Here is a 26,107-nt window from a genome sequence, read left to right as displayed (position 1 = left end):
GCTACGATCATGGAGGAATTGCATGTCGCGACTGGCATAGATCGACAGGCCCTCGCTGTCTTCCGTCCAGGGATGAGCGACGTCAGGGAGAGACTTCAATGGGCGTCGTCACGCATCACTACATTGCAGGAAGACGTCGCATACTCATTATTTGGCATTTTCGGTGTCCACCTACCTGTAATTTACGGTGAGAAGAAGCAGAATGCGCTCGGACGGCTCCTGCAGGAGATCGTGGCTCGGTCGGGTGACACTACTGCCCTCGACTGGGTCGGACAATCCTCCGAGTTCAATAGCTGTCTTCCAGCCGATATTACCTCATACGCAGCTCCGCCATTCACCGCGCCATCTTTGTCTGAAGACGAGATTCAGACAACAGTTTCCTCGTTGCAAAATATCGTGGCTGCGGAATTGGCTTCAAAACTCTATACTCTGCTTGACAACATGGGAGCTCCTCGTTTCGCGCACTGCAGGCTTTATCTGCCTTGCATGGTATTCCGTGTCACAGAAATCAGAAGGAGGCGCGATCCCAATATTAAACGTGCCACTAATATCACATATGGGATCAAGGCAGATGGGCTTCATGAGCTGCTGATCATCACGGAAGAGAAGCTTGTTCAGTTCACCCCGGTACGGCCTAATCGTCAGACAGTCTTCCTTGTCCTTCCCTGGAATCGGAATCTCCTTGAACCCGCTGAATTTGTAGAACCTCCTGATTTTGGAGATGATACACAAAGCGAGGATGAATATTGGTCCTCGCGCGGGTCTCCATTCGATGCGTCTCCATTCGATGCGTCATCTGGTAGTTCTGACGGAGGCCAGGAGCCGGTTGATTCAGAACCAATCTCACGAGCATTGCGATTGATCGTTCGCCTCGGACAGCCTTTCAACGCACTTTTGCTAGCGCAGCAGTTTAGCGGAGAATACAAAAGGATCGCTTCGGACTGTTATATTATTGCAGAGGTCAAAGATATAGCTTCTGTCAAGGACATGATGGATATCAGGTCCCTAGAAATATTGTAATTGTATGTATTTATTTGAAGACCAGATACCACTGAGCAGTTGTCATTTGTTCTTTGACAATAACACGCACCTACATATAGCATCAGAACTGAGTCATAGACTCTACTTCCGCTCTCTTTCACATCCATCTGTTCAGGGAGCAACTATAATCGCCTTTTCAGATTTTGAATATGTCATGATGACATTCGTTGTCGTCAACAAATGGCGAAAAATCAAGCTATATCGTGCTTGTAGAATCATAATGCCTTTGTTTTGAATGCAATAAAATACATTGGAAGAAGATTGGTGCAAGTCCATGTCTGCCTCTAATACATGACACTGTCACCAGCTAGCAAAATCTACGACTGGACAGCTTCAAAACCTGTGCTACTACCTATAGCCGACGTGGGACGTTGCGCTGCAACGTAGTGCTGACGCTTTTCCAAATCTGAAGAAAACATGGGAACGTATGAGGGTGAAAAGCAGGTGAACAAACATACCATGAGCCCACATAGCAGCTCCGATGCGATTTGACACTGTGAAAACAAGACCGATGATTGGTAGACCCTCGAGTAGCGCCGCGACGAAACCGAACGCTGATCGTGATGTGAGTAAATACGCAAGCAATCAATGAAATGTTGTGCATACTTCGGTAGTCCCATTTACGCTCCTCAATAAATATAGCTTCCTGATGGGCCTGTCATCTTCTTTGTGGCGAAATACTTGCCACGGGAGTCAGTATTGACGAGGAGAAGATAAAAATGAAGGCTTACCGGCTTGTGCAAGTCCTGAGCGATCCTCAAGCTTTTGAAAGCCGCAGCAATGAACGTGCCGACAAATGGATACAATGAAAGCGGAAGTAAGATAACTGAAGAATGTAACGCCTCAGGGAATAGCTCTCTGAATACCATAGAACACACGGTCACCTTTCTGTATAATCGCCTTCCAAAACCACATCTTTAACATCCTGTCCAGACGACCCCAGCGTTCATTGACAACAGGAGGGGAATCCCATTCTTCAACATATGGCTGCCAGAAATCAGGGACCCTTGCCGCGCGAGGCGACTGTTTGATCCCAGACGCGTTTGCGGACAATGCGAATATTGCGAGCGACAAAAAAGCTGATGATGCTGGTAACTTGCGATCCTACCAAGAGTATCGTGACGTCTGGGAGGATAAGCATATGATCAGTGTTAAAATGTGATGACCAGATAATGAGGTGCACATGTGGATATACTGAAGGGCAACTTGAACCCTAGGAACGTCTCGTGAGATAGGTCGCCTGCGGTTTCTTCGAATCGTGTTATGTAGCGCACGGAGAAGATGGAGGAGGGGTTTCTGGTGGCTGCTTTGATGATACGGCGCTGGATGCTGTATGACGCGCAAATCTGGCCGGAAGCTGTTGAGCATATGTGCGTGGGGTAAATTTCAACTCACCCAGGCAAAACCACATATCAGCCCTCGTCGAGCACCGTTGCGGCATTTATCCCACGCAGGGACATAGAGAGACTTATCGGTGAAGAGTCGGTATGCACCGACGACCACGTATGAGGACGGGAAGTTGAGCCGCAGCATGGCTCGGTGCAGATCTTGGGGAACCTCATCATACTTGGACAAGTGGCTCCCTGAGTGTTCTAGGACTGGTTCTACAGGCATATATCCAGAGTTTCGGAAGGCAGTTTAAGGTGAGGTCGAGGTTGCTGGTCGTTCACCGTGTGAATGCTCTCAGATTCAAATCTATGCATGCGGCTGTGTTATCCGCTTGAAACTTTCTTTCTGAACACAGACTATCTCTACAGTGACGAAGCGCGCCTGGAGCCAGTTTCATCTGTGTTCCAAACTGCCGCTGCACTGAGGCTCACAATGCACCCTCCTCTCTCATCCCAAACATGCAAACTCCTGATATTCCCTCCCCAGTAATGACCACGTTGCCTGTGCTGCTTGCAAGTGCGCAAATTGAGTACACCAACATCTGTGTCTGCTAGGTCATGAGGCCAACGAGCACTGAGGTCCATTGGTTTGCCATGGGTGTAGTGACTGCGTGTGACTGTAGTATACCAGTCGTTGTCAAAGTACAGGTTGAAAGTTTTATTTTCAAGTACATATCTATTACAATGGAAGGTAGTGTTAAGCACGTTATGTGCGTGCCATGTGTTTGTGTCACTGTTGTATTTACACTCGTTGGCGCGTCTTACCGTTGCAACGTTGAATGCTCAAAGTGGGGAGTGTGCAAGGTTAGCATGTAAGGTATGATCGAGAAGCGCATATATAGTTGATAAGTTCGATAAGTAACACTGCAGTGCCAAGTCAACTTGCGTTGATTATGTAATCTATATCTTGGTAGACACCGGTCTTATCTTGTTGTGCCACAGTTGTGGTACAACAGCGTTCTGCCAGTGCCCTGCTATAGATCTTGTTTATAACAAGGCCATCAAGTCAACACTTATCTGCATTGTACCTTAGGCCTCAGGCCGTTCAGAAAATTGGATAAAGGCGTTGGGATATCTAGCCGCACGAATGCTGTTCTCATATATCCACCAACTTGCAAGTTTTCCATTCACTAACGCCAATACTTCCTGAATATGACCCTAGTCTCAAATAATCCCAGCCTCTGGCCGCAAATCGCTTTTACTCGTACTGTCAGCTATTTTGTAGGTTCGTAGAGTGCATGTTGGTGATGTTTTCACTTTATTTTTGACTGTGGCTTTGCAGTTGCATCTTCTACTGCAGTGGTATACGATTGGAGTGAGCAAGGAAGTCCTTATCTAGGAACTGTTGATGACTTATATGGTCATCTCCAGTATCGACATTCGGACAGGAGGTAGGTTGTTGACATCACCGGAGCAGGCCCAGGTATCTTACTATGAACAATTTCATAGATTGAACTTCTCTGGGTAAGCAAAATCTCATCACAAAAACAGCAGCATACAGAATAATTTGGGCAGAGGAAACAATGGTCCCTCGTGACTTTTTTATACCTCAGTGTACGCACTTGCCTATGTTGCAAGTCAGTTGGCAAGTTCTGCTGACTTCAAGAGATTACAGCTGCGCTACATTGGACTACTGTTCTCTGTGTATGTTTCCAAGAACTAACAAGTTGACGCTGTACTAATAAACTGTCTCAGAGCCCTCGTACTATGTACGTCTCCCTCGCATACACTGTTCATTTCTTTTGACCAGCGACATGCAGCCAACCTCCCGACCGTTTCGATGACAGATGTGGTGAGTTTTCTGCAAAAATGCATCCACACAAATTGAACCAATTGCATTTCTATGCAGGGGTGAGTGACATTCTCGAACAACTCGTTGGTTCCATATAATCACTGACAACAGTTGTGAGCCTGAGTTTGCTTCACGTAGTCCTCCAATACTCATCGGTAACTTGAACTGGTTTTTCTAGGCACTGGCGTTATCATCATACAATGGTGGGTGCTATTCGTCACAGATATCATGATAGGCGGTAAGCTGTTCGACCGCAGTCAATTCCATTGACTCGACTGAAATACCATGTAAGCCATCATGATCATCCGGTTACATGCCATGTATCAGCAATCCAGAAAAATGCTCGTCTTTCTTATTGTAACCTATCTGGCTGTTGCAATTGCTTGCTCGGTGATGGACGGCGTAGGATCCCGCCCTTTCACCTGGGGTAGGCTTTATTTTTGGATGAATGATTAGGATCCTCAGGCTAATGGGACCAATTCCAGAGGAGTCAGTCCTGTCAGGCACCTATCTGTGCATTGTGGTCGCAGAAGACCAGTCCCAACTTCTCACTTGGACTTGGGTGATCGGCACTGCGTGGGAAGCCCTCACACTGTGTCTCGCCGTCCGGATTGGTATCCAACACTTTCGTGAAATAAACCGACTCGGACGATCGACAGTATCGACCATTGGGGATTGTCTCACTGTATTGATAAAAAGCCAGGTGCTTCACTTTACAGCGTGAGCTTGTAATTTGAATGATCATTATTTTCTCTGAAATTCCACACATTGTAGTTTTGCTGCTGTTTCTTGCCTTAACTTCGGTTATTTCTCCCAAAAGCTATCGGTACAGTGATCTATAACTGATATTTGACCGCTGCTCATAATCTTTATAGACCTCTAATTCTACGGGAGCTCAAATCTATGGTGGTATCATTGTGTTTGTCTTGCCTGTGCAGCAGTTTGTGCTGGGACCACGCCTTATCCTGAGTGTTCGAGAATATTACGCCGAGTTCGTGGACGACTCTGATGCAGGAACTGGCATGACTGCAATTGTTTTCCAGGAAGGAGCACTTGTGTCAACTAGCTGTAGTGTGTAGTACGGAAACCTTCAGGTGATTAATACATGCCATCAGGTGTTCTACAGGAGACGTGAAGATGTTGTCAGAAGTGAGGTTTGTCGCGGTAAAGCGGGGCCAAAAGGCTGCTATCCTGGATAATAAAGTTGGCCGTACACGTTGCACATGTACACCACGCAACACGAACACCTCTGGCTGCTGGCAAGAACGGTAGTCTTAGATAACCATCGGACTTCGAAATAAAAACCTTTGTGACGGAGTACTTGATTTATCTCCTAAACCTCACTGACACAACCAAATAACGTGGATGGCACTCCCGAGCCCTCCTGACGTTCAACGTTAACCTCGACATTCCTAAACCTTCCTAAACCTAGGCCTTACCTTTCGTCATATTGTCATCTACAACATTCAGGAGACAAAGTCAAGTTTTGGCGCTGTGCCAGTGCGCACTACCACCCTAGTGTATTTTGGGGATCTTAATTTCTTACATCTTCAGCTAAATTTAACCAGTGAGCACAGCTCATCTTCGAGTCGGATATGACCAAAGTGCTTCGCGAATCTGAACATTTGCTGTCTCCACCAATCACGTTTTCTTCCCCACTGGCAGTGCATGCCATACTTGTGCACCACGAGGACTTCTGTCCAAGTCGAAGCAATTTTTAATACAGCGAGAGAAGGAACTCGAAATTCGCACCTCATGGACTCCAAATGATGAGATGGAAGATACGCCTTGTAACCGCTCGAGCAATGATAATTGCCTGGGATACGACACGAGGCGAACCGTATGTCGTCTCTAGATTAAACCACTCTGATAGAAGCAGTGGTTTTGGGGAACGTGAACAAAGGTATAAAAGCCCTCGCGACTCCCTGATGAGATCTGACATTGACGCAGTTGTCACTCCTCTCGTTTCCAAACATGCAGCTTTCACTTGTTTTCACGATACTCGTGGTCTTTAACGCAATTGCTGTGGCATACCCCATACCAGAACCGGGATATGCCAATGGAGGCAAGTTATCATATGCCTAAGTGGATCAGTCGTGTGTAACACCTGTCGCAATAGACAAGTATGGCCTCGATTATACCATTGCGGAGTGCGAGTAACTCAAGTCTTATGGCGACTCGGGAAGCCCGAGGGGTGAGCCGATGAAGGTACTTTTTCCTTGCCATTATTATCATGCTACCTGACTCATTTCTTTTTAGCTTCAGGATAAAGACAGAGTTCAGAGGGTATTGTAACATCATCAGTCACCATGTATTCGACGTGTAATTGTATTTCAACGCCAATTTTTTTGATCCATGAGTGAATAGACAAGCGTAGTGCATACGATAAAGCCACAAAAAAGCGCCTCGACACTTTAAATGCAGGCCAAAAACAAGCACGGGTAAATGCCACACTTCATGAGTTCAGGTTCGCTGTGCTCGAGGGAATGATTGTTCTGACCCGTGGTCAGACATGTCAAGCGATGAATGGGCTATGCAGTGAATGCTACAATAGACAACCTAATCTATTCTCTCTCTCCGCACATCATCACTGGTATACTCTTCGTCCTCTCCAACATCAAAGACAGCCGTCCCGCTCTCATCCTCGAGAGCCCGTTCCTTCCCTTTGCGTCTTCGATGCGCCTGCTCGTCGTCATATCCGTTCAATGGAATGTTTTCTTCTGACTGAGGATCTCTCAACAACCGCACTGGTCGACGACGCAAACGACACCATATGCAAACGCCAATGGCAATAGCCAGAAGAAGGAAGATCAGGACTACCGAGCCTGCATTATAGTAGGCTGACAATAACACTGAGTTAGCACTCGTTTCTGTATGCAATAAAAGATTGTCACCATCCCATTGCGCCTTAGTCTCTTCAGGCGTCTTGCCGGGCAGTGGCGATGACAACGGTACATCATCGCTGTCCATAAATATCGGTTTGGCATCATCCCCAACTGCGCTTGGTATACGTGCAGACCCGTCGATGATGGCAGAGAAATTCATCCCCATGAATCGCAAGATCATGTCATGCGCAATGTCAGGAACGTCGTATGGTACCATGTGTGATGCGTTAAAGATCTGTGGCGTCGTGAGTAGAGTGCCTTGGACGGGGTACATAACGTACCTTGGCATACGTGAGGTTTCGTGAGGAAACCCAGGTCCCTGCTGGCGTACCGTTGACCGTCCATGATTTAGTTTGTACTTGCTGAAGTGGTGGTCAGTTCCGAAACTCTGGACATGAGAAAACACCCACCCCTAACCCCTTTTCTCCGTTCCATGTCAAAGACTTGATCATACTCTCAATACCCATGTAATTGCAGATAAAATCTTGATCACCAGCGAACAATAAAATGGGGATTTTTTCTAGTACTGAAGGAAGGAGTGTGACAGATGATGGAGACAGATAGTCACGCATCTCAATGCTGACCCCACTGAAACATTCGACCCAGCTCTCAGGTTTGGCCTCTGCATGGAGCGCCCTGACAACATCTCTGCGCTAGAAAAAAGCTTCGTTAGACAATAAGGATGGCATGTCGAGAGAGGACAAACAGCAAGGTAAGAACTGATATTTTTCAAGTCCGGAGGCCACTGCATGCCGCAGTAGGGTGCATCATCTTCTAACCGGATATCATAGATGTTCACGCATTTTTGTTGTCCGTCGACACTGTTTTGATAGTGAAACCAAGAGTCGGCAGATTTTTCAAAAGAGTTACTCACGTTCGCGACTTGCTTTTGAGGATAAATTCCAGCAGCCCCTCGCATTGATCTATATGGATGGGTTCCGTAGTAACGCTCCTGAACTCCGTCATGCATCTGTTAGTCGCATCTTTACTATCTTTGTAGTGCTAAGGATCATGTCAGGTTCGGTGCGAGTAGGGTTCTTAGAAATTACTCACCTGTGAGCTTTCGTCGACAAGTCCGTGCGTGACGGCATAGTCTAGGTATGCAGGGTATTGGTTACGACCATCTATCCAGCCATTACCGATTGCAGCTCCGCGTAAGGGCATTTTGAGTTCTGATGAGAGAATAGCATCCGCTATTCAAAGGGGTCAGTTTCACTTGACAGGGAGTGATCCGGAGCTGCTATACCAAAGTAGGGAATATATTGTCCAGCATAGCTCTCGCCGCCCAGATAAGTCTGCAAGCCGCCGTTAGGTGAGCTCCGGGACTGAATAAAGCAACGTACGTCTACAGTTTCGTATTCAGGAAACACTTTATAGAATGTGCGTAGAAATTCCATGAGTTGGTCAGTCGTCTGAGATAGCGTAGCTACTAAGTTGGCCGGTATTGTGCCCATACATCTCAACACGTACCTGTTGTAGGCCGTGCACGTAGCGATTCGTGCTAGTATACGAGAGACCTGTCCCAGCAGGTTGATCCACTGAGAAAGGATAGAAAATTGCTCGGTTGAACTTGGTCAAAGTAAGAGTCTTGATAGACTTACCATATACCATAGTAGTATACTCATCCCAACCTCCTTCTACAGTTTTAAGGCCACCCTCTCCATCAATTCTCCAAGGTCCAACTTCCATCATTAGACCGTCAAATGAGGAACATCCCGGTCCGCCCTATTGCATTCAGTTCGCTGCATACCACTGGAGCATATAACACGCACATTAAACCAGAACATTAGCCGTTCCTTATCAGCTGACTTACGAGCCTTCACCATCACGAAGAATAAATGCGCGAGAACGTCCGTGCTAGCTGCTGAATCTGCATCGGGATCGGAAAGAATGTGTCCAGCGTATATGTGTAAAGGGTGTGTTGTATCCTGGTGCAGGCTTGGGAGGTAAGGAACATAGAAAGAGGCTGCTGAGGGAACTGTATGCCTTCTGCATTAGGAGTGTCAAAATCTCTGAGTGGTTGGTCTGCGCTATACCTTCAGTTGGAGCAGCCTTCACTGGTTGGCTCACGAGACCAAGAAGCGACGTGACGCAGGTCAGCGTGCCTCGCAAATACCTCCGCATTCGCATTTATAACTTTGTAAGACTGGCTGGTCAACTTGAGTTTGCTGTAGGGTACTGCTTGAATTTGAAAACTCGAGGATTCGGGCTACGATATATGACGTGGAGCCTTGCGGCCCTGTGCGGCAACACTTGTCAGCCTCACACAAACCTGTACATAATACATCACGGCCGCCATCTGCATCAGGCCTGATCCTAGGAAACTACATCTACAGGATGGCACGACCAGCTTCCGAGCCTGGAACTAGGGGACTTTTGTCAAGACCAAAATGTTATGATGCATTATAACACGAGCGACTCGAAAAGAAACAACACCTATCAAGTGCCCAATGGACTTCCCTCCGATCGACCACTCAGCTTGAAGTTCTACTATGGAACTTCCGGGTGCGATTCATTTCACTCTAATGACTACGGAGAGTCTGCGCTTACACCGTGTCAGAGAAATTCGTCATTTGGATCAACGACAAGTTCTTCACAAGGCGAAAGTTACACCATAAAGAGGCATGCTGAGTTAGGTCGTCGCAGAATTCGCGAACAGGATAATTTTTCTCTTGTCAACGACAATAATTCTCCCGACTGCAATGCCTTATAGAAACTGGACGAGATCACTGCAGAATCCAGGAACAGAATAATATCTTCGTCAGTATTATGGAGAAGGGACCAGGGCTCTTCGTCACCAAAGACCGACAAGCAGTCAGGTCTGTACCCATGTGTCACGAGGTCACCAGACACTTGGATGTGAATCTGAATGAAGCCTGCGATGAGATGGAACGCCCAATTTCCTAGCGGCAGCAGGACGCGAGTTTACCTCAGGACTCAATAAACTAGAGGTGGACTATCCTCATTCGTCTAAGGACGAGCTACGACAGGTTCGTCGAAATCGTGAAGTAAGCTTCAAGTGACTCATCTCGTTGGAGTAATTCAGGATCAGGCGTGGATTGGATTGCACTGGGGCGCTACACGAGACTCGGAAGAGCTCCCGGTGAGCATATTGTACCATGTGGCATGCAAGCCGCATCTACGTTTTTGTAGTCGGTTTTTGTGCACGAAGTTCGAACACAGAATCTGTTTCTCTTGGACTGCACAGGTTCGGAACCTGCCGACAAGTTTTTTTTCTATTGGAACACGCCTTGACTTTCACTCGTGGATAGTTTCGTTGGTCATGATGGGATGACGCCTTCGTCGAGTCTGTCATTCCCCAGACGGCAGACGCGTATCAATCTTGGTGCGATGAGCCATCAGCTGCAAAAACTAGCCCGAGTTTGGTGTTTCTGTTTATGATCAATTTATCTTGCTACAATCTTTCTACTGGCACATTCAAGTATAGTGCTGTGTAGTAGTGCAAAAGCGAAAAAAATCCAATCTGCTCAAAACCCACACACCTCGAGTGGCGAGAAGTGGAGATACGCACCAGAACTCGGCCGATACAACAGATCTGACTGATCGCTGATTACTGCATGTAGCTCTTGAAACAAAGCATCCTCCAACCTCTGAAGAACCTTGACATCCACTCCCACACGAGGAGGACTCCATGGATAAATGACGCCATTTGAGCCCGGGAATTTGAACTGCGTACCGTTGGCCTTCAGGAGCTCGAAGTGAAGGCGATCACAACACCAGCAACATTTTCTTCCTACTGCAACGACATTTTCAGTGGTTGCCTGATGATCTGTGGTTAGTAAATCTCAGGTCAAGCAAACATTGATGATAAGGCTTGCCGGTTCGAGTAGCTTGTCCAGAGCTGCTACATGATCATCTCGAAGGGGCATATCAAAAGCCACACGACTCGAAGAAGATGAGAAGTACGTGAGAAGGCTCATTAATGTGGCCTCCGCATGAACGGTGCCAGAGAAAGTTTGTGGGAGATGGCGTTTCAGAATTGGTTTGGTTAGATCTTCGTAAGCGATCGAGGGCTTTAAAGAAATTACATTGAAATACGCTTCGTAGATGTCATCCAAGTTGGCAATATCAAAACTGGCATGAGGGATCTCCAGTAAACTGAGGGAAAGTTCACTACGAGTGATTTGGAATATGTCGGCGTCGTAAGCGATGCTTATGGCTGCATGCCATGCAACAATGCCTTTCAAGTACCGTAAGACACGACGTCCGCTTGACTCGTGAGGTTCAGGATTCAAGTCGTCAGACTCGTCTGAATCATACAAATCTACATCAAAAATAAGCAGTGCGGTACCACAATGTAGGGATAAACTTACCTTCAGTCCCCACCATCACCATTGGTGAATCCGTTGAATTTCGAGGCAAGCGTTGTCTTTGTCAGTAGGGTCTTCACAACGCCAGCGCCCCACGAGACAAAGCAATACAACGCAGCGCAGTAATCTGAGACTTTACCCATAGCTGTCTTGAATCCCAGTGTGTCCCCCTCATTCTCCATTTTCTGGGCCTCCACCGCATGACTTTCTAGCGTCAGGATGAGGTGACCGAGGAACGAAGCCCATAAGTGCACTGTATTGCTAGAAAACTCCAGTTGGGTAACTTGATTATCTGGTGGACCTTGCTTGCGCTTTGGCACATATTTGTCAGGCGGTAGGTGGATTAATGAAAACCAATGAGGAGCGTCAAGCCAGTGCGTTTCGGGGAGCTCATTGGCCGCGGGAGTCCAATCAGCCAACTTTTGGGCCACATGCACGTGCCATGTCTTCTGGTAGAGGAAAATACGGGTGAACAGTTTCCGACGACAGCAGTTGATGACAAATCTGCTGAGAGCGATGTAGTTGTCCGTGGAAGGTTCGTAGGATGCAAGGGCAGTCCAGATCTCCGAAATGTGTTCATTGAGGGGGACGTCATTATTGCTAATAATGATCAGTAGTGGTAGGCTTTAGTCAATATCGCACCTGTTCACGATTTCTTGAACTGATTTCGAGATTTGGTTACTTCTTCCAACTTTGACTCGGTTAGGGAGGAACGGGGATATAAATTCTGGGTGACCATTAATGTCTGAAACCTCTCGTTAACCCCATCATGGACGATGGCGCCCGTGGCCGCTATGGCTTTCTTTACTTCAGGACTGAAAACGTCACCCGGGGTGAGGAGATAAACAAAATGGCGCAAGAGGGAAGGAACTTGTTGAAGATCAAACGACGGCTCCTGACGATGGCCCATCTTTGCCAAAATTGTCGTGAGGGCTCGGATGCGCTTCTCGACAAGGGCAAATTCCGAGGAATTATTCAGGATGTTACTATCCATGAGATGTGCTACTCAGGCCGAGCCCTGGTCTGTGCGGATCGTCTGTAACTTAGCTAAGACTGTCGTCCAGGCTTTAACTGTTACGCCAAAAGGCAGTGATACTGAACAAATACTGAAAGCTTTATCGCGGACAGTATTTATGTAGATTATGGGAAATCTAGTAAGCCAGCGTGCTTACATCGTCGTATGCTTTTTCACAGAAGGTACATCGGGGTTTGCAATATTTGTAGAGAAAAAGGCACTTCCTGGAAGTCGGAAATGTATCCTTCTCTACCAATATTTGCAATTTACTCCCCCACTAACCGTCAAATAAGTCGAGAAAAGCAATCGTGTTGGACAAGTGCCCTTCTCCACTAGATCGTTTGCAGTCGGGGATGTGCATTTTTGTCCACGTCGAGACGGGCGTGCGTCTCGGGATACTGCCTGCGATAAGCATGAGAACAAGGAGCGAATTAGTGACAGCTCATGCGAATGACCTTGTCGTGGTAAGGAACTTAGGCTGAATTGACTTGTAATTGACAGTCTCATGGGAATAATATAGACGCTCATCAACGTTTCAACCTTATGTAACTAGAGTAGACCTCTTTTTGTTCCATTACTACCCGAACATACTTGTTTTGAGAGATGAGGCCTTTGGCATACGTTGCCGGTTTTCTATCACTCACGGGGCTAGTCAATGCTCAATACTTTTCAGCTGGATGGACCCCAGGACAACCCGTCCCAAGCCAAACTCCCTCACCAGCACACGTCCCACATTCCCCATCCACCCCTGCGACGCAACATGGGTCAGGGAAGATGTCGTTTCTAGACAGTCTTGTAACTGTAGGACCGTTGGGCGCTGTATCCTCTCTCATTGGTCTCAACCTTACCGGAGCTCCATCTGTAACTTGGGATGAGCGGATACCTCTCATCACGGATGAGAACTATGCAGAAATGATTGTAAACGAGACGCTGACTGCAGAGGAGGAGAAAGAACGAGTCTGGTTTCTCATAATGTGAGTATATCGTCTTTGATAGTCCGTTAATTGACGCATCCTCACCAGAACCGTCACCGCTGGACAGCCAGAAGGTGTCTCGAAGTTCGTAGACCATGTTTTTGATGCCACGTATAATTATACCCTGGAGAAAGGAGAGCTTTCCCATGTGCGCTTTGGTCGAATCGACTATCTCAATGTCACGAGTATCACTACCAAATGGGCTGTCTGGTCGTGAGTCTTCAACATTTTTTGTAGCGTGTGCGTGTTCTTGACCTTCTATTAGTGCACCTTACCTTGTTGTATTGAAAGACCGGGGGCAAACTTTGCGGTTTTACAAAGCCGGTCAGATAAGGTTGACCGACGAAATCCTCCACCAATTTCTCAAGGAGAAGGCGTGGAGCATGAAAGAGCCATGGAAATCCATCTATGGCCCCGGTGGTGAACGGTAGGACATGTCAGATTTAAGTATTCTACCAGCGCTTACCGCCCTTTTGCAGCGAATACATTTTAGACTACCTGGCACAATTTCTGTCCATGGTCTACGGCACTCTTGTTCGTGTGCCGAAATGGCTCATGTACATGATGAGCGGAGGTCTTGCGACTTTTTTCATCAATTTTTTGCATAAGCCTTCGCGTCCTCAGAGCGCTGCTAAGCCTGCAGTCAAGCCTGCACCCAAGCCTGTGTCTGCACCCGCAGCCCCAGAAGACGCAGTCACGTCGAGTGCAATCAATACGCCGCAGAAGGGGTCTGCTAAAAGGAAGGGAAAGAAATAGTTGGATGTCTCGGAGGAATATATATATATTCATGCATTATTGGAGAGCTTATGTATTGTCATAATGTACCTCCATCTTGTAGGTTGTACAACGAATGATTAACTGCTGTGCACCTTTCAAGACGGACTAAGAGTGCAAAACTGTCTTGCTTTCCGAAACAATTTGTGTTTTCTCGAGCTCATCGCACTCCGTATCTCGAACGGTGAATGGACTTGTCTAGATGTATTCTCTAGCAAAGACCTTGGGTGATCGTGTTGTATTGTGCCAGGAACCAGTTCATCGTAATCAGCGAATCGGTGAACAAGACTTGCAGGAAATACGTCGCATGGGGTCAGCTGTGGTGAGCCCAGTAGTACTAGGAACTTCAGTGCATTGTCGTGCTCCAATATTACAAGAGAAGTCTTGCGGTAAGCCTGCGTTTATTATACAGGTCAAATTCATTCCTGATCGTGACATCAACTCCCTTCGTCGATGGGCGGTCTCGAGGATTAGTAGACCAACATTGCTCCATAAACGTCCAATATTTTTCAGGGATCTCAGGATAACGAGCTCGGGAAGGCTGTTCTGACCTGGCTATGCATAGGACGATTGCGGCGTCATTCGGGAGGTAATAATAAGGGATTTTGTTCGTGAGGACCTAAAGGCAGAGCTAATGATATTATTGACAAGTCGAGAGTACTCCAGACGTACCTGCAACATGATACCGCCGAACGAAAAGATGTCGCTTTGCTCGCTCGAACGAGTTGCAGATCCATCCTCCTGCTCTGGTTCAAGTAACTCAGGAGCCATCCATCGCATGTTTCCTTTGAGCGTGGACGTCCAAGATGCCTGAGAGGCACTTATAGCCTCGGAATACATCAAGGAAAGACCAAAGTCAGCGACACATGCGGTGCCATCACCGTGGATGAGCACATTAGGCTGGAGCTTATGTCTCAATGAAATTGGAACTATCGAGAAGATCGAACTCACCCCATTGAAGTCACCATGGATGACACTGTTAGCGTGGACTGTGAAGAGTAGTTACAACGCTGTCCGGCAACAGTGAAATCTATCACATACGATATTGCAGACCAGATATGATATCTCTTAGCTAAGTTTGTCATCAGTTTCGTGATCTACCCAAAATACAAGAGATGACTTACCAGTTGAAATCGTCTAACGAGAGTAAGAGCCGCACCCTCACGCTCCAAATAGACCGTCAAGTTGCTATTCTCCGCCCAAGGACTGACTATCGCTAGGAATGGGCCGAACCCATACGTATAACCATAAATGGGTAGAATATTTGGATGCTTAAGGTTGGCGCATATTCTGAGCTCACGCTGTATTCTCTATGAAGTGGCACCCTGTTGTGTAAGTGATAGACAGTCCTCCAGCAAGACACTTGCCTTGCTCTTTTTTGTATTCGCTGTGCCGAGTTGATCATCAGCGTATACCTGCAACGCTTTCACTGCGACCTGCGAAATTATTAATTGTAGACATGAACAGACAAAAGACGTCAAACGAACTTTGACCGAGCTACGATCGATGTGAAAGGTGCATTTCCAGATCTCCCCGAACCCACCACGAGCAACAGGGTAATCTCCATCCTTGGTGATATACTTTGAGAGGTCTTGGAGCGTTGCTTCAGGGGGGAGATCGTCAGGGTCAACATTACTAGCAGACAGGACTGTATGCGTATGGGAAGAGGAGGGAAGGAGCTCGCGGGGGTCAGTGCGTAACTGGGGTGGCTGCGAATCTGATGTAGAAGAGGGTATCTGCCGTGGAGGGAGAAGGGTAGGCAACTGGGCCTCATTGAATTGATTTGCAGTGAGTGAGAGAGCGCCAAACTGTAAAATGGCATTAATGGAGTAAGTGAACAAAAGAAAGGGATGAGTACATCAGGGGGGTCACTGGTCTGCAAAAAAATGTTAGTACATGAACAATAGCAGTATTCGGAGTTGGGTGCGCACTCTAACTTGTGGTACAGGCTGAATGCTAGCGAGGATCTCGGGAGGAGTGTTGCACAAGTAAATATTGTTGTTGTACATGGCCGTGTAAACCAGTTGGCGCGAGTCAGGTGAGAGGGTAAGATGGCGGACCAGCTGGACATTGAATGAGGCGAGGAGCTGGCGGGACTCGAATGCCCAGAGCTTGATGGTATTGTCATCAGAAGCGCTAGCGAGGAGTGCACAATCAAGTGAAAGCGCCAGACCGGTGATGATTTTGGTGTGTCCTTCGAAGGGGGTTCCGACAGTCTCCAGCGTAGATGCGTTAAATTCATAGATCGTCTTCGGGGAGTCATGGTAGCTGAATGAGGTTACGATGGTTTTGTCTTTGGTAGTCCAAAACACTGGTGCAAATGCGTAGTTCACGCCATCAAATGACCCCACTTCGACATCCAATGTTTGTGTTTGGATATCCCACACTTCCAGGTGATTCCCCCACCATGATTTGACTGCGAGCTTCTTCGAGTCTTGCGAGAATCGAATTGCGCCCACATCATCATATTCGACACTTTTGAATGGACCAGCTACGAGTTTGCCAGTTTCCAAGCTCCATATCCGCACTATGTAAGTTTCTGCCTCCGCCAGTAGCGTGCTGTCCCCGGAGATATCGATGCTGGTGATCTTCCGTGAGTGACCTTCAGACGTTCTCACGATCTTCGTCCCAACCTCAGAGACTCTGAGCTCCCCGGTGTAGTCAAAGCCATTTCCACCTGCAGAGACAGCCCATCGACCATCTCTTGATACCCCCACGGTATGCACTTCCAGTTCGCAAACATCCCGCATCTCCTTAATTTCTTTACCCGCTTCTAGGTCCCATTGACGAGTGGTCTTATCGTCTGACCCGCTGATTATTCGCTTCCCGTCCGGAAAGTAGGATATCGATGGAATAGAACCTTTGTGACCCTCCAAGGTCAACACGTGTGTCAGAGTCGATTTCTTTGCTGCCGTAGTAGCCTGTCGCGATCTGGAATCCATGTCCCGTTTCTCCGCCGGAGAGGCTGACAAGTACGATAAGGTTGTTGTTTGGAAGTATTCCAAGGACCGTCGGTGAGGCTATGTCATATCCTGTGGCCTGACGTTGATAGTAATTTCAAAGGATGCCCAACTACTGGTGGCAGCTGGTACACTTTGCCTGCTAATGTTGACTGTCAGTTCGCTAGCACGTATTACCTAGAGACTAGCAACTTGGGAGAAGAGCGAGTGATTCAGCTGATTGGATGTGCGTGCATCTCGTGACCACTTCCCGTACTTCCTAACACGTCCATTCAGATGGTGCCTGTGCATGGCACAGCGTTTATTTTTACCTGCTGTTTTGTGTCCATTCAATCTGCTTGTTGTTCGGTTCCCTGTCATGGCCATCTTCGTTGCCGCCGCCATCATCAAGCTCATTGTGCAGTTGGCAAGAAACCAAAAGTTCAGAATTTGCAGGTACGGCACGCCTCCCTTTCTGGCTCCACGAACTATTTACGGAAAGGCACTTTCATGGAGTTCAGGGAAGCTGATCTATACGTTCTCTTGCGGCGGTGACCGTTGCTGTCCTGTCGAATGTCAAGCTGTCATTGTATGTATTTGTTTTCTGCTTGTGAAATCTTTTGACAAAGTGTTGGACAGAACCTACAACCTTAAATCCAAGATTGATCTCATTTCAGGTAACAGTATGAGTTACATCCCGATGATCGACTGCCGAGTGCTCAGTTGCTCAATGAACTTGAATCAGTTGCCGTGCATACTAGCACTGACGAGAATTGCTTTTGAGCGAATCCATGCATGAATGAAGGAAGTGCGCAATGTACACTACATCACACTCCTTTCAGCGACACGTGGGCGTGTTGCTTCTCGACTTCTCGCTCTGACGAATTATCCACGATTCTGTGCTTAATCAACCAGCTTCAAGCCAAGGAGAAAAGTCTTTTTATGAAGGTCGGCAGTGATTCTCGAAACTTGAGAAAATGTGAAGGACGAACGTGGTGCCCATTTTATCTGTGTCACGTTTAAATATCATCATTTCCGTCCAGGGGTTGAGTATTTTTCAGCCACGTTTATGCGCTACTCTCATGCATCATCTGCAAGTTTGCAACCAGCGCAAAATAAATTCTCCAACTTTTATGCACACCCGGGTGTCCGTCTGGCAGCAGACCAGTCTTGTTATGTCAAGGAGAAGGGGACCGTCAGACTGATAACAGCTCTTTCATAGACTTTCAATGTTGCATTGTTCAGGGACTAGTACCACTGCCACTGTTACAAAAACTTCGACGAGCGTGGGTCGATTGTAGCATCAACTCTCTTTAACAGCAAGCCGAGCAGTGAATGGTCAAGCATCACAGTGTATCATGTGTTGACTTTCACGTGTTCTTTCACTATCTTTTGCCTTTTAGACTTCGTATTACCTTCTTGGCACTATCTGGTACTATCAGCTTTGACACCATATGCAATGCATCTTCCTGCTTCTTGACCACACGAACTCCTCTGCTCGTCCATTCACCGGTACAATTACCTAAGCTCTTGGTCTCTCATATTTAGTTCACATTGTCTCAACATATACCTCAGTTTGTTCTATCTCTTACTCGCTGTTCTATCTCATACTAATGTAACCTAGTGTGCGCTCCCACTAGGTAGATATCTTCAATGATAGTTTGTTCTTGAACTTACTGAGCATGCGCTCCCACTAGTTATTCTAGTGATCAGGTTATGAGCCCTGAGCTCTAGGTGAGCTCTTCACTTTGGTCACCCCATTTTGGACACCTCTTAGGTTGATTGCTACCTATAGAGGTTTTCACCTAAGAGGTACTTTTCTGGTGGTCTACCCAATGTTCTGTGGTCTTTCCCTGTTGTTGTTAGGGACCAAAGACCATTGGGAATATGTTGTGGGAGTACCATATGATGATTTGGACCACTTGAATTCCCTATAATGTAGGGGTGTCTGGGGTCTTCAAATGACAATTTTTTGGCAAATTTCCCTACCTTTGTGGATGCATCTGTGACCTGTGCCCTGCCTCCTAGACCCTCCCATAAACCTAATGAATCTTTTTTTATATAATTGAACAATATATCAAAATTGTATACTTTGTCCAGACAACCTACAGTCATCTCCAACATGCCAGGTGCATAACCCACAACAGATTTCATTATATACCCACTGGACCTGCTCACATCCTCTGGAAAACTGTCCTATGCCCAGTCCAGTTCCACCTAACACTACTGGTATGTACACTTCAAACCACACACATGTTGGTTCATCACACCCACTCCTTGATGCTCACTCCGCTTGCATCTTGGTAGGGGGCTCCTCCCTGTTTAACCATATTAGCTGCAGTACCTCATGGCCGTTTACCTACCTTTGGACCCAGTAGCTTTACTACAACCTTTGTCTATAGTACTCCAGACTTTCACATAGAAAGATCAATAGGGACGGCATACCACAGCATTGCAAAAATGATAAGCAGGCGAGACCACAAGCTTAATGGGAAGAATTGTAGGTGTGATGTGCCTGCAATAGGGAAGACCACAGGCTTAATGGGAAGGACCATAGGTCTAATATGCATGCTATAGGGAAGACCACAGGCTTGTTGGGATGGACCATAGGTGTACTATTCATGCTATAGGGAAGACCACAGGCTCATTGGGAAGGACCATAGGTGTACTATTCATGCTATAGGGAATACCGCAGGCTTAATGGGATGGACCATAGGTGTAATGTGCATGCAATAGGGAGGACTGTAGGCTTAATGGGACAGACCATAGATGTAATATGCATGCTATAGGGAAGACTGCAGGCTTAATGGGACAGACCACAGGTTTAATGGGATGGACCACAGGTGTAATATGCATGCTATAGGGAAGACTGGAAGCTAATTGGGAAGGACCATAGGTGTAATATACATGCTATAGGGAAGACCACAAGCTTATTGGGAAGGACCATAGGTGTACTATTCATGCTATAGGGAATACCGCAGGCTTAATGGGATGGACCATAGGTGTAATGTGCATGCAATAGGGAGGACTGTAGGCTTAATGGGACAGACCATAGATGTAATATGCATGCTATAGGGAAGACTGCAGGCTTAATGGGACAGACCATAGGTGTAATATGCATGCTATAGGGAAGACTGCAAGCATATTGGGATGGACCATAGGTGTACTATTCATGCTATAGGGAAGACCGCAGGCTCATTGGGATGGACCATAGGTGTAATATGCATGCTATAGGGAAGACCGCAGGCTTAATGGGACAGACCATAGGTGTACTATTCATGCTATAGGGAAGACCACAGGCTTAATGGGATGGACCATAAGTGTACTATTCATGCAATAGGGAAGACTGCACCCCCCCCTTCCCTTCAACAGACTATTCCAACTAGAATTACTCCATTTCTACTAGGAAGACACCATGTCCAATTCTTCCTGAAGAACAAGTATGTCACTCAGCTACTACCTTCATTTTCTCTCAATTAATGAATATATATGTAGATGTAGCTCAAAAGTACTCCATTGGTTGCTACTAGTGATGTCTCAGCTCCAAACTGCATTTTTCAGAAAATGAGCATAACACGCTGGATAAAATTCCTAAATGCATGAAAATATTTATGCACATAGATTGAGCCAAAATCTGGGAGGCATCTAAGGGGAATTCTTACTGTTATGCATCATTGGTCTTGCAGACAGCTCATCTCAGGTCAGTAACAAGGAAGAAAAGGCTCTCCTCTCTATCACACATATGCAGAGAGGACTAGTACCCTTCTTTTTTCACATATATACCTTGCCATCTGACCCAATCCTATTTATTGTGGTCTTATATGATCATATAACATGCTTCCATTCCATGTAATCCAATTCTGATGGGCTAAGGCAAAGGTTAGTCATCTCTGTTTATGTGTGATAGAGAGGAGAGCCTTTTCTTCCTTGTTACTGACCTGAGATGAGCTGTCTTGAGAATGTTTCTCACAGTGTGTGAAGAGACAGGGAATGTGATGGTGGAATTGATGTAATAGGTGACCTGGACAGCATTATCAGCCTTTCCTGTAGTGATATGTTGAATAATAGCCCTCCTATCAGTAGAGGTGAGCTTGGATGGACACCCTTCACAGAAGTTTTCCTTGTCTGTGTGACTTTCTTTGATGAACTTGGCCACAGTGGACTTGGATACTCCAGTTCTAGAGGAAATTTGACAAGCAGAGAGGCCAGAATAGGAAAGAGAGAGGATATTATCCCTTTGAGCAGGGGGGGTGGCTTTCATGGTGAATATAACCATGACATATGGAAATTTTTGGTTTGTATAGTTAGATATGGTTTTAAAATGACATAATGACACCATTTTATAATTTATTTAATGGTGGCATGATTGTTATGGTGTCATAAATGATGATTTATATAGTTTTAATATGTGCTCAAAAAACTGTCCGCATGAGTCATGATTTTGTAAGCCTTGTATCTCCACCATATCTCCTCTTATTCTCACGATGTGGTGCTCAATCCAAAGCCCTGAAGCAGCACTACAATATGGTATCAGCATGTCACTGAGGTCTTTATGTATTCTCACACAATATTGTAAATAGTAAAAAATGCAAAAACATGTGGACAGTTTTTTGAGCCACTGTACATGGGATGTGTTACAGATACAAGGACTTGGAGGCTGCTCAAGCAGAAGGCAAGAGTCTCAGTTTTCTCCCACCGCCTGTTGCAGTCCCCAATGCTCCCCTCTTGCACAATGGCAAATCCACCAGGGATAGAAATTGCATAGTGGTGCCTTTAATCATTAGTGAAGCATTTGGTTTGTGTCTTATTAGATTCTGCTGTCAGTGTACTCACATGCTTTCAGTAGCTGATGCTGGTCATCCCTCTAAAACGTCGAACAGCAGGTGGATGAGGATGCTTGACACCCTTTGCTCTATGCAACTTTGCATTCATGACTGGCCAGCAGGAGTTCCACCCCCTGGCCCTGATTTTGATCTCAAATTGCTGTCTGTGAGTCAATTATGCACCTTAGTGGGTCCATATCTCAGGAAGCATCTCGGCGACATGTATGAGGCTGAGTTGGGCTAAGACGAGGATGAGGACGATGCAGAGAAAGCCACAATGACAAAGTGAAAAGGTAAATCAAAGAAGTCCAACGAGAATCACAGAACTCATGGCGCGGTTGTGCAAGAGCCCGATGTCATCTTATCTATCAAGGGGTGGACTCCTTGTGCGTATTCAGGTAGTCTGTACCCTACATAAACTAACATTTTTTTTGCATCACAGGTCAGCTATCAGACTTCACTGGATACTCTCACAAGGTGTACTCAATCCCTCTTGTTATCAACACAGATGGCATCATTTTATGTCATCTGGAAGAGTCGGAGAAATTTATCAAGGACCTCCCTCCCCATGTTACTGAGTGTTTAAACACAGGGACTTCACACTCTATTGGAGCTTTGCGCTCTCACCAGGAAGCTTTGTGCTTGTACCCCACAGCTCCGCACTCCAACTATCAGGCTCCACACTCCAACTCTGGAGCTTCGCACTCACAACATGAGGCTTTGTGCTCACAACATGGGGCTTCACACTCACAACATAGGGCTTTGCACTCAATTCCACCTGTCCCTATTCACACTGACCATGATGAACTCCTGGATCACAGCATTCACTCAGATGAGTCTGATGACGATCTCCCACCATCATCTCCACCACTGTCATCTCCTCATGCGACCCCTCAAGGTTCGAATGTAGCAGCAGGACAATACCAGTACAACTGCATATGTGAAGATATCTGCCGCTCAATGGCCTCTGAGACTAGGAAATGGACTCGTGATGATTATGAAAGTGCAAGGGAGGCCGACGACATTGAAATGGGAATGGTGGTTGCAAGATATCGGAGCAGGACCCATGTACATATTTTTGCATTGTATCTTTGTCTTTATTTCTCACATACTTTCATGTTGCAGGACAGGGCAAGCATGGGTATGAGGCCACCAAGGGTCACAAGTATGTCATTGCCATGTTGCCAATCTTACTGTGTTAATTGTTGTCTATTCCCTAGTCATCCTAAGCCATACGTTTGTGCCTCATCAAAGGCACACATGGGACCTGCCCCAAACCAAAACACTATGCACTTGCCATCTCATTCGGCAGTCATGCCATACTCTGAGGGCTCTCCATCTTTGCACCAATATGCTTCACATCTTCAGCCTGCTCATGTCCTGGATTGCTGTTTACTTCCTCTTGTAGATGAGGATGAATTTGAGTATAACTGACGTTTACAGCTTTTATAACCACCTGTCATATTGTCTGATCTCAACTATGATACTTGTTGTGACTTATGCTACTACTTGCCTATGACTTACCTCGCTCATTGCATGCTGATGACTCATGTTAAAATTCTTATGTGTATGCAAACATGCTTTTGTAATCCATGACTCATGGTTTATGTTTTGTCCTCTATCTTACATGCTGATCACAATTGTCTAGACTTACCTGATATTGAAGAATATTACTGTGTGTGGTTTTTCCTCATGTGCATGGTCTTCTGCACTCATGCAACATTATAAAGATCAATATCAATGGTGTCTATGTCTTGTAACTCCACTCTCTCATGCTTCTCTACTTTCAGCTTCATACTCTTGAATCACTTCTACAGGTCTGTGTCTGCCTAGCTGCTTCTCTTGCAAGAAGGCAAAGTGACGTGTACATCTTGCCCAATGGGGTAGAGAGGCCATGAACTATATGGTGCGTGATATTATCAATAGATTGTGATAAGGATACGAGGTTGACAGGTGTGGAGTCTGCAGTGACCTGGCAATGAATGTGTCACAACCATGAGAACAAAAACAAATTGGACAAACACTGACTGTAGCTGAAGACTGAGTTGGATCTAATGAAAATATTAATTGTTGTAATTCCAATGGACGTGAGTCAGCTGTTTTGACGTGTTTCAAATACCAGTCTTCCTCAACGCCAACCCACTCACCATCATGCAGTAATGCATGGACTGGACAAAGTGTTGAAGGGACGGATGGAGCAAAGAATGAAGAGTGTTTGATTGCTGAAAGGACCTGGAAGTATGCGAGAGCTGAGACATCACTAGTAGCAACTAATGGAGTACTTTTGAGCTACATCTACATATGTATTCATTAATTGAGAGAAAATGAAGGTAGTAGCTGAGTGACATACATGTTCTTCAGGAAGAATCGGACATGGTGTCTTCCTAGTAGAAATGGAGTAATTCCAATCAGATTAGTCTGTTGAAGGGGGTGGTGGTGTGCAGTCTTCCCTATAGCATGAATAGTACACCTATGGTCCTTCCCAATAAGTTTGCGGTCTTCCCTATAGCATGAATAGTACACCTATGGTCCTTCCCAATAAGTTTGCGGTCTTCCCTATAGCATGAATAGTACACCTATGGTCCTTCCCAATAAGCTTGTGGTCTTCCCTATAGCATGTATATTACACCTATGGTCCTTCCCAATTAGCTTCCAGTCTTCCCTATAGCATGCATATTACACCTGTGGTCCATCCCATTAAACCTGTGGTCTGTCCCATTAAGCCTGCAGTCTTCCCTATAGCATGCATATTACACCTATGGTCCATCCCATTAAGCCTGCGGTATTCCCTATAGCATGAATAGTACACCTATGGTCCTTCCCAATGAGCCTGTGGTCTTCCCTATAGCATGAATAGTACACCTATGGTCCATCCCAACAAGCCTGTGGTCTTCCCTATAGCATGCATATTAGACCTATGGTCCTTCCCATTAAGCCTGTGGTCTTCCCTATTGCAGGCACATCACACCTACAATTCTTCCCATTAAGCTTGTGGTCTCGCCTGCTTATCATTTTTGCAATGCTGTGGTATGCCGTCCCTATTGATCTTTCTATGTGAAAGTCTGGAGTACTATAGACAAAGGTTGTAGTAAAGCTACTGGGTCCAAAGGTAGGTAAACGGCCATGAGGTACTGCAGCTAATATGGTTAAACAGGGAGGAGCCCCCTACCAAGATGCAAGCGGAGTGAGCATCAAGGAGTGGGTGTGATGAACCAACATGTGTGTGGTTTGAAGTGTACATACCAGTAGTGTTAGGTGGAACTGGACTGGGCATAGGACAGTTTTCCAGAGGATGTGAGCAGGTCCAGTGGGTATATAATGAAATCTGTTGTGGGTTATGCACCTGGCATGTTGGAGATGACTGTAGGTTGTCTGGACAAAGTATACAATTTTGATATATTGTTCAATTATATAAAAAAAGATTCATTAGGTTTATGGGAGGGTCTAGGAGGCAGGGCACAGGTCACAGATGCATCCACAAAGGTAGGGAAATTTGCCAAAAAATTGTCATTTGAAGACCCCAGACACCCCTACATTATAGGGAATTCAAGTGGTCCAAATCATCATATGGTACTCCCACAACATATTCCCAATGGTCTTTGGTCCCTAACAACAACAGGGAAAGACCACAGAACATTGGGTAGACCACCAGAAAAGTACCTCTTAGGTGAAAACCTCTATAGGTAGCAATCAACCTAAGAGGTGTCCAAAATGGGGTGACCAAAGTGAGCTCTTATCAATATGCATGCAGACAAACTCACTTTGACTTGGTTATCCACTATGGGTAAATATGATCATATCGCAGAACTTTCTGGGGCAGACATCTACCCTAGCTGGTGCAGGGCTGTAGAATTGGCTCTAGCCAGAGAGGGCCTCTGGAGCCATTGTAGTGATGGCACTGACCCTAACAATGTCGCTGAATACACTGTCACTATGCCCACAGCAGCCACGGCAGGGCATCCAACTCCTGCTGAACTCACTGCCATCAAAGAATGGGTGAAAGAAGACACCCAAGCCAAGGCTCTCATTGGCAGGTGTCTCTCCCCCATTGTTCAGAATATGCTTGGTGAAAAGCTAACAGCCCACCAACAATGGGAGACCTTACTCAAACGTTTTGGTCAACTCGACATCACTTCACAGTTTGA

The 26,107-nt window shown here is 46.2% G+C and overlaps 9 protein-coding genes across 9 annotated transcripts; 5 read left to right on the top strand and 4 right to left on the bottom strand.

The window, feature by feature from the left end:
- Positions 1 to 209: 209 nt before the first annotated feature.
- Positions 210 to 1,209, top strand: BJ212DRAFT_1392540 (uncharacterized protein). The gene is given in 2 exon segments (XM_041337068.1): positions 210 to 767; positions 783 to 1,209. 2 exon segments carry the CDS (start codon positions 442 to 444, stop codon positions 1,018 to 1,020), a joined length of 564 nt encoding a protein of 187 aa, XP_041187101.1. The 5' UTR covers positions 210 to 441; the 3' UTR covers positions 1,021 to 1,209.
- On the bottom strand, positions 1,210 to 2,722 carry BJ212DRAFT_1392538 (uncharacterized protein). Its single transcript, XM_041337067.1, has 8 exons — positions 2,437 to 2,722; positions 2,225 to 2,387; positions 2,047 to 2,166; positions 1,926 to 2,015; positions 1,773 to 1,867; positions 1,648 to 1,696; positions 1,500 to 1,595; positions 1,210 to 1,447 (listed from the first exon to the last, which is right to left on the bottom strand). The coding sequence occupies exons 1-8, from the start codon at positions 2,653 to 2,655 to the stop codon at positions 1,359 to 1,361; spliced, it is 921 nt and encodes a 306-aa protein (XP_041187100.1). The 5' UTR covers positions 2,656 to 2,722; the 3' UTR covers positions 1,210 to 1,358.
- Positions 2,723 to 3,358, top strand: BJ212DRAFT_1392535 (uncharacterized protein). The gene has a single exon (XM_041337066.1). It carries the CDS (start codon positions 2,988 to 2,990, stop codon positions 3,243 to 3,245), a length of 258 nt encoding a protein of 85 aa, XP_041187099.1. The 5' UTR covers positions 2,723 to 2,987; the 3' UTR covers positions 3,246 to 3,358.
- A 3,293-nt stretch (positions 3,359 to 6,651) lies between these two features.
- On the bottom strand, positions 6,652 to 9,356 carry BJ212DRAFT_876513 (alpha beta-hydrolase). Its single transcript, XM_041344256.1, has 13 exons — positions 9,143 to 9,356; positions 8,879 to 9,084; positions 8,708 to 8,831; positions 8,577 to 8,644; positions 8,450 to 8,518; positions 8,353 to 8,401; positions 8,160 to 8,299; positions 7,981 to 8,108; positions 7,813 to 7,927; positions 7,517 to 7,759; positions 7,388 to 7,468; positions 7,116 to 7,341; positions 6,652 to 7,061 (listed from the first exon to the last, which is right to left on the bottom strand). The coding sequence occupies exons 1-13, from the start codon at positions 9,234 to 9,236 to the stop codon at positions 6,781 to 6,783; spliced, it is 1,824 nt and encodes a 607-aa protein (XP_041187098.1). The 5' UTR covers positions 9,237 to 9,356; the 3' UTR covers positions 6,652 to 6,780.
- Positions 9,357 to 10,270: 914 nt separating this feature from the next.
- BJ212DRAFT_1469153 (uncharacterized protein) lies at positions 10,271 to 12,431 on the bottom strand (the record flags this gene model as incomplete). The annotated part of the gene is made up of 4 exons (XM_041339003.1): positions 10,271 to 10,888; positions 10,928 to 11,391; positions 11,454 to 12,061; positions 12,088 to 12,431. The coding sequence occupies 4 exons, from the start codon at positions 12,429 to 12,431 to the stop codon at positions 10,595 to 10,597; spliced, it is 1,710 nt and encodes a 569-aa protein (XP_041187097.1). The 3' UTR covers positions 10,271 to 10,594.
- A 553-nt stretch (positions 12,432 to 12,984) lies between these two features.
- BJ212DRAFT_1392495 (uncharacterized protein) lies at positions 12,985 to 14,241 on the top strand (the record flags this gene model as incomplete). Its single annotated transcript, XM_041337065.1, is given in 5 exon segments — positions 12,985 to 13,426; positions 13,475 to 13,639; positions 13,692 to 13,853; positions 13,906 to 14,076; positions 14,090 to 14,241. Coding segments are annotated over 5 exon segments (962 nt in total), but the record flags the coding sequence as incomplete, so codon positions are not given.
- A 67-nt stretch (positions 14,242 to 14,308) lies between these two features.
- On the bottom strand, positions 14,309 to 15,767 carry BJ212DRAFT_1543912 (kinase-like protein; the record flags this gene model as incomplete). Its single annotated transcript, XM_041341859.1, has 7 exons — positions 14,309 to 14,819; positions 14,873 to 15,100; positions 15,152 to 15,189; positions 15,242 to 15,272; positions 15,325 to 15,510; positions 15,616 to 15,636; positions 15,744 to 15,767. The coding sequence occupies 7 exons, from the start codon at positions 15,765 to 15,767 to the stop codon at positions 14,571 to 14,573; spliced, it is 777 nt and encodes a 258-aa protein (XP_041187095.1). The 3' UTR covers positions 14,309 to 14,570.
- Positions 15,768 to 17,123: 1,356 nt separating this feature from the next.
- Positions 17,124 to 17,907, top strand: BJ212DRAFT_1392482 (uncharacterized protein). Its single transcript, XM_041337064.1, has 4 exons — positions 17,124 to 17,386; positions 17,437 to 17,728; positions 17,779 to 17,822; positions 17,885 to 17,907. Exons 2-3 carry the CDS (start codon positions 17,450 to 17,452, stop codon positions 17,791 to 17,793), a joined length of 294 nt encoding a protein of 97 aa, XP_041187094.1. The 5' UTR covers positions 17,124 to 17,386; positions 17,437 to 17,449; the 3' UTR covers positions 17,794 to 17,822; positions 17,885 to 17,907.
- Positions 17,908 to 21,768: 3,861 nt separating this feature from the next.
- Positions 21,769 to 23,396, top strand: BJ212DRAFT_1486478 (uncharacterized protein; the record flags this gene model as incomplete). The annotated part of the gene is made up of 6 exons (XM_041341125.1): positions 21,769 to 21,934; positions 21,986 to 22,128; positions 22,336 to 22,348; positions 22,405 to 23,030; positions 23,093 to 23,127; positions 23,183 to 23,396. 6 exons carry the CDS (start codon positions 21,769 to 21,771, stop codon positions 23,394 to 23,396), a joined length of 1,197 nt encoding a protein of 398 aa, XP_041187093.1.
- Positions 23,397 to 26,107: the final 2,711 nt, after the last annotated feature.

Source organism: Suillus subaureus (genome assembly GCF_016647635.1).
Source record: "Suillus subaureus strain MN1 chromosome Unknown BJ212scaffold_55, whole genome shotgun sequence".
NCBI classification, from domain to species: domain Eukaryota; kingdom Fungi; phylum Basidiomycota; class Agaricomycetes; order Boletales; family Suillaceae; genus Suillus; species Suillus subaureus.
This window is presented reverse-complemented; position numbering and strand designations above follow the sequence as displayed.

Coding starts and splice junctions, on each gene's coding strand:
- BJ212DRAFT_1392540 (XM_041337068.1), top strand. CDS start 442: ATGGGAGCTCCTCGTTTCGCGCACTGCAGGCTTTATCTGCCTTGCATG.
- BJ212DRAFT_1392538 (XM_041337067.1), bottom strand. CDS start 2,655: ATGCCTGTAGAACCAGTCCTAGAACACTCAGGGAGCCACTTGTCCAAG. Junction 1,868..1,925: donor GAAGGCGATTATACAGAAAG/GTGACCGTGTGT, acceptor TACATTCTTCAG/TTATCTTACTTCCGCTTTCA. Junction 1,697..1,772: donor CTCAGGACTTGCACAAGCCG/GTAAGCCTTCAT, acceptor AGAAGATGACAG/GCCCATCAGGAAGCTATATT.
- BJ212DRAFT_1392535 (XM_041337066.1), top strand. CDS start 2,988: ATGAGGCCAACGAGCACTGAGGTCCATTGGTTTGCCATGGGTGTAGTG.
- BJ212DRAFT_876513 (XM_041344256.1), bottom strand. CDS start 9,236: ATGCGAATGCGGAGGTATTTGCGAGGCACGCTGACCTGCGTCACGTCG. Junction 8,832..8,878: donor GGCTAATGTTCTGGTTTAAT/GTGCGTGTTATA, acceptor TGAATGCAATAG/GGCGGACCGGGATGTTCCTC. Junction 8,645..8,707: donor GTATACTACTATGGTATATG/GTAAGTCTATCA, acceptor ATCCTTTCTCAG/TGGATCAACCTGCTGGGACA.
- BJ212DRAFT_1392482 (XM_041337064.1), top strand. CDS start 17,450: ATGGCACAGCGTTTATTTTTACCTGCTGTTTTGTGTCCATTCAATCTG.